At 34.7% G+C, this 12,451-nt stretch overlaps 1 protein-coding gene across 1 annotated transcript in view; it reads left to right on the plus strand.

Moving 5' to 3' along the window:
• Positions 1-12,451, plus strand: part of pip (heparan sulfate 2-O-sulfotransferase pipe) — a 97,555-nt gene that overhangs the window by 70,889 nt on the left and 14,215 nt on the right. Inside the window, exon 3 of the mRNA XM_033478452.2 lies at positions 9,901-9,974. Within this exon, the coding sequence (XP_033334343.1) occupies positions 9,901-9,974 (74 nt within the window). The remainder of the gene's footprint in view (positions 1-9,900; positions 9,975-12,451) is intronic.

Raw genomic sequence — 12,451 nt, forward strand, 5'->3', positions numbered from 1 at the left:
CTTGACATCGTTTCGTACGCGCTCCGATGGCAACACGATTCTAAGATTTCCGTGATTTTCAGACCTGGACAGATTTTCTTTCAAACGAAGATTAGAAGTAACTATGCGAGAAAAAATAATTTCAAATTGAAATTATATCGACTATAGCATTTCCAAATACAGTAAATTCTCCCCAATTTTCCCTCGGCTTGTATACAAAAATGGACAATTTGGAAAGAAGAAGCAAGATTATTCAAGCCTCGCGAATCGCTTTTGTAGTCGCCGATTGTCAACAATTACAAAAACTTATAATTATACAAATTTATTAGAAAACGAAAAATTGTCGATTTTTGTTCACAAGCTGAGGGACAATTGGAGAGAAGTTACTATAACAAATTATTTCGTTGTGTTTTTTTATTCCAAATCTGACAAAAGAAATAATCCTCGAAGTAACATGCGACAGAAAGATTTTATATTCTCAGAAACGTTTATAGCAATTTGCTTTAACCCCTTGCCGTACCGTTAATTTCACAGTTACAGTAATTAGAGAGAATTTTTCCTTGGATTCCTCGCATTTACTTGGAAGCTTAAATAATGACGACGAGAGAACGAAAGTTTATCTCGCAATACGAAGAGAAACGAAATGACAAAAAAGATTTTGTTTTAAGCAATCTCTACAGTAATTTCCGTCAAGCACAACTATTTTTTCAAAAGATCAACTTTAAGAAATATTTGTCGGTGCCTAATATTGTTCCCCAAAAAAATCATCGTTTCACTATCGCAGATGATGGAAGAATAGTGCTATTCTTCAGAAACATATTTCTTATTATCGGATATCATTTAACGTAATCTTACAAAAATATCAACGAGGATGTTAGTATAAACCAGACTCAGAGCCGATAATTAAATCACCATGTAATTTCCGAGATGAATTTCACAGTTGTCTCAAAGAATGTTGTTTCAAAAGTGAATAATTATAAAAGTAATAATTAAATGTAAATAATTATGAAATAAAATAATATATCATTTGAAATAATGTTATTTCCATTATGTCCAGGTCTGTATGGATCGAAAATATAAGGAAGATGTAAATAAAAAGTCTTACAAAAGAGCTGGTTTATCTGTGGAGAATTTACAAAGATGGTAAAAAGAAGTATGTGAATGGATATATATATATATATGAATAAGAGAACGGTTTGTTTAAAATGAATTGTGCTGATCTTTGTAAAAATGAATTAGGCGAAATAAAAAATATTAGCGAACTACAGTAAATTCGCCGTAATTAACGCTCAGCTTGGAAACAAAAATGAACAATTTGGGAGGAGGAGGTACGATTAATCGGCACGTTTTTATAGTTGTTGACAATCGGTAACTATAAAAATCAGCCGCAAGGCTCAAATAATCGTATCTTCTCTTCCCAAATTATCCATTTTTCTTTACAAGCTGAGCCTCAATTAGAGAAAATTTACTATACTATGTCCTCAGGAATATATCGGGACTATTGTTTTTGAGAATATTGATAAGAATCGCTATAAATAGTGCTGGGAATAGTCAACTGCATAATCGTTAGTAAGTCCCATTCTTCGAGATTTAAATGAGATTTTCATTGTTTTGGAATATAATAGCGGTTCCTGATCGAAAGAAAAATTGTCTTCCCGGTGAAAGTGTACCGGCGATTTTGGAAAGTTGCGTAACACAACTTTCACGCCTTACGTGTTACGCATACAGGATACCACCCTAATTCCCATTGGTTCCAACGTACTCCCACTTAATGTTCGCCAATCCTGTCAGGAAGGGTTGAGTCTTCAGGAAATCGTCGTTGCAGGTATCGGAGCAGATGCAATTTAGGTTGCCAGAAAATATTATTTAGTAAAGAATAAGAATCTTGAAGTGCAATAAATTTTTTACTATACGTATACAATTGGTTTGCAATTTTGAGAACTTTGGACCGAGCATCTGTATTAATAAAAATTGGTCAGCAAATTCTATGAATTTTATTTAGCATATATTTGAAGCAAATAAATATTGTTCAATAATGATCGTACCTCGAAATCACCTATCACGCATAAAACAATGGTAAAGAAATGTGAATAAAAATATAGAAAACAGACTTTCGAATTGAAAAGGATGTATGTGATGAAAGTGTATTTCATTTATTAGTTCATCTAAAAAAAAATTTTGTTGTTTTTTATCATATTGTTTATATTTATATATTGTTAATAGTATAATATTTATATTTTATATTTTAAAATTATATGAAAAAATCATTTAAGATGATTTTTATATTTTATTTTATTTATATATTTATATATATAGTTATTATTATTAGTTTATATTATTAGTACATATTATTAGTTATTTATCATATATTCAATATTCACTTCCAAACATAAACTGGGTTAAGTTATTACTGCACGCAATGCCTCAATTTTAAAGAAGATGAAATTCCCATTTAATCATTTAAAACAATTCGAAAGAATATATTGGATTCTAGGAAAGAAATCACACGTATCTTCGCGTGAAGTTACAATTCACATGGCAACAAAAACACACCATCGATAACCGATGCGTGTGATAGGGGGAAGTCGTGAAACGTAATTATCGCATGGCCGCGTATTGTTAACGCCCTAGAGATTTTCTCTTCGTTGTTCGCTCGTACAATCACTGTTGTTCACCCATTCCCTCTCAACCGGAACAATGAATCCCTTTGCTTTTTTTCGATTTCTGCCACTTTGAATTCGCGACCGCGTAAATACAACTTCCGTCGTCGTTATGGAAATCCCTTCTGTGCGCTTTGCATGTTTGTTGCTCGTCCGGCCACGCCTGATTAGCATTGAACGAGAACAATACGGAAGTCGAAGGCGCTTCCACTTTGGCGTTTCTGTTGTTTGTAATTCGTTCCTTTCAACTGACGACCCGTTTCGATTCTTTCCTCCCACTTATCACCTTTGCGTTCCGTGTTTCCGATACCCGGGCAATGCTTTGCGCAATCATTATGTGGAACTTTTACTGGCTGAAGTACGTAATCGTATAATCGATGTATGCAATGTAATCGGTAGATCGCGGATTTTATGCATCTATGACAACAATGGATGGATAAAACATGAAATAGTGAAAAGATTAAAAGCAACTTACGAATGTTCATTTATTAATTCTTACTATATTATATTATAATATATAATATAATATAGTATATATTATTTATTATAATACATAATATAATATAATAATGCTAATATTCGCGCGCTAATATAGTTACTAGACTGCGAAGCAAAATAAAAATTGTCTGCATCAATTTTTTCTTTCTTAAATAATTTTAATAACTTACGAATGTTCATTTATTAATTCATACTTATTAAAATTATTTAAGAAAGAAAAAATTGATGCAGACAATTTTTATTTTGCTTCGCAGTCTAGTAACTATATTAGCGAATATTAGCATTATTATATTATGTATTATAATAAATAATATATACTATATTATATTATATATTATAATAAATAATATATATTAACAATATTAAGATGTTATGATAGCAAATATTGTAATGAATGATATAATGTAAAGGTTGGTGTATTATCTATTTTATGTTGTTGTATATACACGATTGTATATACAATCGTTTGCACATATATACGATTGTATACAGAGTGTCCCAGGTTTTAATGTTCAAACTTTGTCAATATATTCTATGGCACAAAGTAAGAAAAAAATGTTATGTAAACATAGGTCATATAGAGCTTTATTAAGAAGTTATAACAAAAATTCAGAATAGGAATAGTATTCAACTAAAAAAAAAAATAAAAAATAAAAAAAAATCTTCAATCGATGTCAACCATGTATTGTCAACAACGGTTATTAATAATTTCGAAATGTATTATATTAATAAACACAGCTTACATAAATACACGGCATGTGCTGATCTATTCAAGCCAACTCGAATTCTGTCAGCTTTAATGACTCCGCTAAAAGTTCGACACAGATGTAATATTAGACATTGCTGTAATAAATGTAATTTTATTCTGCAATTTTTTTCTGTAATTCTTAAATCGCTTACTCCACTATGCATTATTGTCAACCGATTTTTAATTTTTATTTATCGACAAATTGATTTTACACAGATCATAGTGTACACACAGTGAGCTACATTGCTTGTACAATTCAACTAACTGAAACACACACACCTCGCGACAAACTTATAAATTATGTATACCATGAAAAATGATTAAATACAAAAGCGGCATGGTTTCAAAGGAGACGAATGATAGCGTATTAATTTTCGTATTTAACACTTATTTTTCATAAAACGTGCAGTTTAAAAGTTATCCGGAATGTCCAAGTTACGCGAATATGTGTGTGTGTGTGTGTATTCTATATAATTCGAGAATTATACTTAGCCGTTTTGATCGTCATTGCGTGAAATCGACGACTTAGACACGACAGAAAGCGTATCGAATACGTTGATTGGTTGAAATTCCCTGTCCAATGGTTGCATTACGGATTCCAGCCACCAATACTGTGTCAAGGTTATGTTACCTTCCTCGTTATTAATATTTTCATGAATCATTTTTTCCGATCATTGCTCATCGCGGGCCTCCATTAGAAGAGCACGAACGTCGACCTTCGTGTAAGTGTAACGCAGAAAAAGTTCCGCAGATTCGATTACGCGAACGTTATTCCGATCGTGATGATGAATAATCAACGATCGGCTCTATGTTCTAAGGATTTTTGCAGCCTTGAAGCTTCGTGTTCTGAAGTCATGAATGACGCGAATGAACCCTGGACGCCCACGCCGTGCATCGTTCTGGCGAACATGCTACGGACGTATCTCTAGGCTGAATCCGTATCTGTATCGGTCACGAAACTTCCTGTCACGATTAAGGTCGAACCATTCGGCCCCGTCGATCGAAGCTAGGGGTCAGCCACCGTCTATTCGCTTGGTCTAGCTTAGTTTTAATTAAATATCGCACATTTCGATGCAATAATCTGTTGCGTGTAACATGTGCCAACGGTACCGTGAGAATTTTGTCTTTTACAGTTTCTCATTGAAATCTCTTGCCGTTCAATTAGATGGTTGATTTTCTATTTTCACTCTTATAGAAATTATAGACACTTGTATGGGAAATGATTGATAAAATGTTTATCACTCAAACTCATATTACAATATAATGAAAACAGTACGAGATCTGAATAAATTCAATCTGTTCTGTTTGGTAAAGGCTACGTACAGTAAATTCTTCCTAATTGACGCTCAGATTGTGCACAAAAATGGACAATTTCGATAGGAGAGGAGATACGATTATTTATACGATCATTTTTACGATTCTAGTTTATACGACTCGTTTTTCATAGTTAATAACAAGGATTGTCAACAACTATAAAAACGAGCGCAAGACTCGAATAATCGTATCTCCTCTTCCTAAATTGTTCATTTTTGTGCACAATCTGAGCGTCAATTAGGAAGAATTTACTGTACTCAGTTTCAGTGTTGGGTATCGATCGATTCAAATTTTTAATTTGATTAGATGATTGATAAAAACGATTTAAAGCATTAATCGTCGAAGAAACGACGATTCAATTAATCGATTGATGAAAATCGTCAGCGGTTGATTAAAGGAGACAATGAATAATTGTTGATTTTTTAATGGAATTACAAGGATATTTTTTGATGTAATTCCGTGAAAAAATATCTTTATCTGTTTGCTACTTTGTCATACCTTTCAGAGTGGGGAAATGAGATCAATAAATAAATTTGAACTGTTTGCATTTTAATTCGAGAACCCAGACATTTCATCAAATCTAGAACATTTTTATTAGATTTTTTATTAGATTTTTTATTAGATTTTTTATTACTCTACCTAAAAGTACAGTAAGCGTGTTTGTTAAAATTACGTAAATAATATTAAGCTTTATGCCGAAAGTAAATAAAAATGCACGAAGAAAGAATGTTATGAGAAACAGTAATATTAACAGTAACATTAACTGCAAGATGAAAATCTTTGAAAAATCATCCTTTAATGTAGCGAAATCGTTTATTTAAAATAGTATGGCTTTGCATAATTCTAGCTTCTCTGAACTACTTCTTAGAAATTTGAATTTGCATAGTGGTTCCCAGTCTAGTCATTATTATTTTTAGCTTCTTATATCTCGTAGGTAGATCTTAACCAGCTTCTTGAATATTTTCATCCATATTTTTCATAGATAAGTAGTCGCGTCGCATAAAAATGGCATGTCAACGTTAAGAAATCAGACAAATTATCCTTGTAGCATGTATGGAACGATTAAACTATTGTGATTCGCAGAAATGGAGGAGCTAGTGGAAATAAACATTTTAATTAATGAATATCTGATTAAAAATTGATTTGTGTGTTCTGATAAATTGCATTGTGTCGAATGTATGTTTTCACGAGATTACGATACGGACCGAACTTAAGTTCTATTTTTAAATTTAATCTGTGTAGGAATCACGGATACTTTGCATTGCCATTTCACTCGTTTTAAATCTTCCGTGATTTTCTAATCTCTCTCTCTCTCTCTCTCTCTCTCTTAGCGTGACTGATAATCTTGTAAAAAAAGTTTTATTGAATCCATTAGAGACCAAAAAAGAGAAATTCCAAAATAGGAAACGAAGATTAAAAATAATCAAGCATTAAACGCGATTGCTTCGCATTTTGTTGTAAAAACAGTTGAATGAAATTCACTTATATTTTATGTGATTGTTATTATAATGTTCATTATAATAATTACTCAAATCAGATTCAGAAGACGCGGAGAAGTGAGCAATAAAATAAATGGTTAAGAATTTATTTGGTTTCTCGATAGCAATTGACGTATTATAAAGCTATGTAGACTCGGGTCACACAGCTGCCAGCAACTAGTGCCGTTAGCCTAAGCTTATCCCTAAACAGGGAGACTTGTGCATCGATCCTGCATCGCTTGCCTGCACCCTGTAGGCGGTGAACTCATGTTCGGTAATACTATCGCATAAACGATACCACCATCTAGATCTCATTAGCTTTTTATGGTATTCACCGAAAATAGAAATGCAACATTAAGGAATAAATTTCTAACGCGTATAAATGATTAATATTTGCTTTCAATACTTTCTTTGTACTTGTTTAAATTATTATTAGTACAATTACTTATCGACATTGAAAAGAAAAATTCTCGTGTATGTATATAATTTCGACGTGTCCTAAATACGCCAACGACCATTGAAGTTTGCAAATCGATTATGTAAATTAAAAATTTCCTTGTTGCGTACAACATCGATTCGATTTACGTGTCGCATACAGCGATAAGTGTATGCGTAGAAGATAATCGTAATCACGTTCCAGATTAATATTGAATCTAACGGAAAGTTCGTTTCGCTTTGCGACGGCAAGTTATAAGGTAAAAAAGAGAACAAGCGAATAGTATTTTCAATTATCGGTATCGGTTATAAATACAATCAGCGCTCCAGTCGAGGTAGTATAGAATCACGGTACATAATTATAATTGCGAGCATAGTCACGCGAACGTAATCGTAGTTACAATCCCGTGTAAAAAGGAATTGAACTTAACGGTCGACAATTTATACTTTGATCGATCCCGAAAGCAAAAATAACAAACTCGCGCAAAAAGTGCAACAAATGAATTTGTTGCCGACTCGATATCTTTTCCTGCGAAACACGCGTGTACCGTTTCAGCGAGAAAACCAGGAGCACAATGCGCACGTAAATATGGAAGAAATCTCAGCGATGATTCTGCGAAAGTGCGGCTCAATTACGAGCGATCGTTATGAGCTTCCACGATATTCTAGCGAGTTTCAATCGTCTAACTGGTTACCAGAGAATCGCTGTTGAAAATTGCACGTTGTTAATCATTCCCTCTTTTGTCGGTTCCATCCGATACAAAATACCCGCGTTTCTTAACGCTCCATATTCGTGGGCGAGCATGGCACAACGCCCGACGCGCAAGACGGGCATTCTTCCAATGATTTCATCGAACGGTTAATTCAATTCCGTTAATTATCGTAACGTTGTTGTAACAACAGCTGGCTAACGTTGCTTTGGGGGTCACGGGTGTCTTATTATAGCAACGGCTCGAGATAACCGATCGCATCGACAACTTATCAAGATCGAGACGGTCCGGCTCGAAACCCGGCTCTCGTAATGAGCTGATCGCCTCTTCCGAACTGTAATTAGGCGAGTTTCGTTGCACGAAACTCGGAATATCGACGGACAGCCTCTGGCCATTACGGTGAAATACTCGGAGCTGTTTTATGATTTAATTAGAGGCCCGGTCGATACTCTTTTCATTTTACCCTGGTCACGAGGTGAATCCTTTCGATCTGCTTTCTCCTTCATTACGTCCGCGACCACCGTCGATTGAAGATTAACACTTTCTCCCGCTTCGAAGCACGTGAATATTGCGGATTTCACATATTTTTCATAATCCCGACATAATGCGTGCTATATTTAATGGATCTTTAAGTACATCGGGCACAAAAACTATTTGGAATTTCTCATCCTGAAGACGCTAGTTACGCGCATCGAATCAATTTGATTTTTATTCAAATCGTGATTGGTTTAGAAGATGATCGCACTTGTAGATTTATATGTAGTTTGAACAAAATTCGCTGAAATCTACAGAGAACTTTCACTGTTAACATCTAAAAGGGATTGACATATTTATTAAAAGTGAAAGTGCATTTAAAAATTACGGTTCATGCCGAATATTTTGACATATATAAGACGAAAATTGTCTTCGTTCTTAGTCTTAGATTGCATCATACATCGCTTCTATGAAAACGCCGGTTTCTGTATCTTCTCACGAGGAAACCAGCGCGGAAGAAAAGCGCTGGTTTCTGAAACTAAGCGACGAGATGCTCGCTAGAATGCAACACCTACTACTTTTATCTAGTACAATTATGAGACTATCGGAGATCGATGTAGAAAGTACTAATTGCGAGCACCTGCGCTGGATTTTTAAATTAAATGACGTTCACCAGGAAGAATTTGAATCATCTCATAATTTACACGAATGCCTTTCTCCTCTTAAGGAAAATGCACACTTCTTCGTGATCTGCACATCCATTAAACCCTGCGAATCACAGATTTTCATACATCGGACAGCCGACTTGAAAGTCTGAAAGTCTCACCTTCCAATCAGGTAGAGTATTATTAATAAATCTTACATGAAGTTATACTACCGTCTATACTATACTTAAGTGTAGACTATGAATCATTTCTCAGTCACACGTTTTCGCATTTAACTTAGGAAAATGGTAAAATGGCGAAAATTTTGATTTCCTCTAATTTATTAAAAGATTCCTCGCAGTAAAAATAAAACAATAAGTATTATTAATTTCTTCGTAGAACTTTACTTATGCCATGGGTGAAATAACGTGGCCTGTTTATAATTAGATATACATATATATGTATTTTATATGCTCTTTGATCAAAATTACAATGAATTCAGTGTTCCCAGTATGGATTGGAAAATAAAAATTGGCCTCCTCTTCCTAATAAAAATACCTCCTCTTCCCACATTGTCCATTTTTGCTTCAAAACTGAGCAATTAGGAAGAATTTACTGCATTACAACAAAACTTATCAATATTGATAGTAGAACGACGAAGCAGCGTGATAGGGTTAATCGGCAAAAACCGTGGAAAATCCGCAAAAAACAGTGGAAATAAGCCTTTAAATAATGAAAATGATAATTAAATTTGAACAGTTGTTTCGGATATAATAAGTTTTACAGGCTTATTAAAAGTACATTCTCAATTGAAAAGTACACGAATACCGAAAAATACTTTTTATATTAATCAAAACAAGGATTCCACTTCAAACTGTGTAATAGCTATTTCAATAATTACATTTATCATTACCACTTGTCACTACAATACTAATTGCAATTTCATTTTTCCTGTTTCAGAAGCACTCCAAACAGATTCTAGTCCAAGTGGAACTGTCCATTATCCAAACGGACATCGTCTATTTGCAGTGAAGGTACGCATATCATCGCCAGCACATCGCTGGCTTATCTTGGTCCGATAACTCCTCTTTGTTTCACTTATGTGAAAAGCAATCTAAATTGTATACTTCATACCAGGATCGAACAGAATTTCAGTAATGCACTAACTTGAAAAGTGACTATTTGCGAAAATGCATTCCATTTCTTTTGGCTAGATTTGTTGCATTAGTCTGTTTTATAATAAGGTGGACCGGAATTTGTGGTACAACCGAGCAGAGGGTGAGTCTACGTGAAAAAATAAGAAAAAGATTTGGTACAATATTGTTTTATCAGGGGCTCTGTTTTCGAGAAATCGACTTTAAGATTTGTTCATCATTGTGAAGGATTTAGTTGTCGTCTATATTCTTCTACCGCAGTTGCCTCCGTCCAAGACATTGTTTACAAACATTAATTGTTGCAAACTATGTACTGTCGACTGTTCAGAAGAAATCCACCGTTTCGGTAGAGGGGCAAGGGGGGTATTCTGCTCGCTTCGCCCGACCTGCGCGTCCCCTATTTTTCTATAATCTACCGAAACCCACTTCTATTGGTAAATAAAAAGACCAACAAGTTAATAGCCGCGAGGAGCAAGAGGGATCGGTTGCCCGCTCCACCTAATCACGTTTCTTGCTCAGCGTAAAATTTAGCCAATAATAATAAAAAAAAAAAAATTGGAACAGACCAAGTGGAGCGGGCAACCGATTCCCCTTACCCCTTCGCGTCACTTAGCATATGCGTAATATTTCATTTTCTCGTTTCCCGATACAATTTCCTTCAGGTTCTTAACCTTATACGTTAATGTAAGCGTAAGATATTATATGATACAATATAAACATAAAAAAATATGTATATAATACAGCACGTTTGCTGCACAATACAATGAAAAGTTAATCAAGATGCTAATTAGTAATTAATAATTACAAATAATAAAGTGTTCATCAGAAGAATCTGAAGTTAATGCTTTATTAATTATGTTAACACTCGAAAAGGAGTGAATTTGAGGAGGTCATTTGAAGTAACTTTTTCCTTATCAAAAATGAAATCTGTGGCTTTGTTTACGAGTTATTAACGAAAAACAGTGACCAATGACAACCGAGCTCGGCTAGCGTAAGGCGATCGAGCCAACGAGCGGACGAAGCCCACTTCTACTCATTGGCTCAGCTGTCTCGCGCCAGCTGATCTCGTCTTTCATTGGTCATAGTTTTTCGTTAATAACTCGTAAACGAAGCCGCGCATTGCAATTTCGCTAAGGAAAAAGTTACTTCAAATGACTTCAGGAATTACTCCCTTCCGGATGTTAACATAATTATAGGCATCCTGCACTTTTTCCCCTAATTAGTGTTAAAAGACGCGACGATTATTTGCCTTTTTCACGCAGTTCACTGTCATTTAAGCTAGATACATACATATGTAAGCATTAACTTTGAAGACCTGTACGCAGATCATTATTTCTCATTTGAATGATTTAAAACATAATTTTTTATATTTTATACTATCGAAAAGGAAAATGATGCATTTCGAAAGAATTATGCAACGCGAAGCATTGACACATGATTAAAATTTACATAGAAGATAAATTAGCTACCCGGATTCCCCGGTTGCGAAACAACCATAAAAAGTTTTGTTGCCTAGATAAGGGTTAGATTTAACGTTGGTAAAACGCGACTGAGGAGGTTGCAAAAATGCCAAAAGCTCGAGGCCGGGTGCAATCGCATCTGGCGATCTCAGTTTTAGATCGAGTTACCGTGTATATAAGTTCCCGATCTTGATATGAGACGTGTTCCCAGAGACGCGTTCCCAAGAAAATCCAGGCCATTCCTGGTTGCCTGAACCGCGTTGCTGGAGAACAAACGCTTCCCGAACCTTGAAGTACCAAGCAACTATCTGTTTGACTGACCGTCCGACATTTTCTCCGACTATCTTTGCTACGTATTCCATGGATAGTATTGGACTATGGGACTATGCGATTATGGGACTATAGACTATGGGACTATGGGGCCGGAGTATCTTATCAAAGCACGCAGCATCTGTTTCGCCATTTCCGAGAATTGTTGGAGTCGCGAATGCAATCCACGCATTACACGCGCATTACACACACGTGGAATTCTAGTTTCAATTATTTCTACAGGGTGGCCTTCTGAAGCGTTCGAAGAGCAATGTTTCATCGAAATACTTCGGAACAGTGGTGCCTTGTTTGTCTGACTCGTTAAATATTTGGCACAAGGATAGATGGAAGTTTTACAAATCACTCGCAACAAATGAAAAAGTATTATAGGCATGCAGTTTAGAACAATGTTTAACATTATGAACAATGGTGAATATTGAAGTAATTTAACAAAAATGGTAAAATATGCAATACAATATGATATTGATTTCCAAATATGGAATACATTTGGGAATATGTAATATTTTGTATTAATAATAATATGTATTTTCATATATTATATAATATATTTTCAGAAAAAGGCAAGCA

This window comes from Megalopta genalis, chromosome 8 (assembly GCF_051020955.1).
Source record: "Megalopta genalis isolate 19385.01 chromosome 8, iyMegGena1_principal, whole genome shotgun sequence".
Taxonomy (NCBI): domain Eukaryota; kingdom Metazoa; phylum Arthropoda; class Insecta; order Hymenoptera; family Halictidae; genus Megalopta; species Megalopta genalis.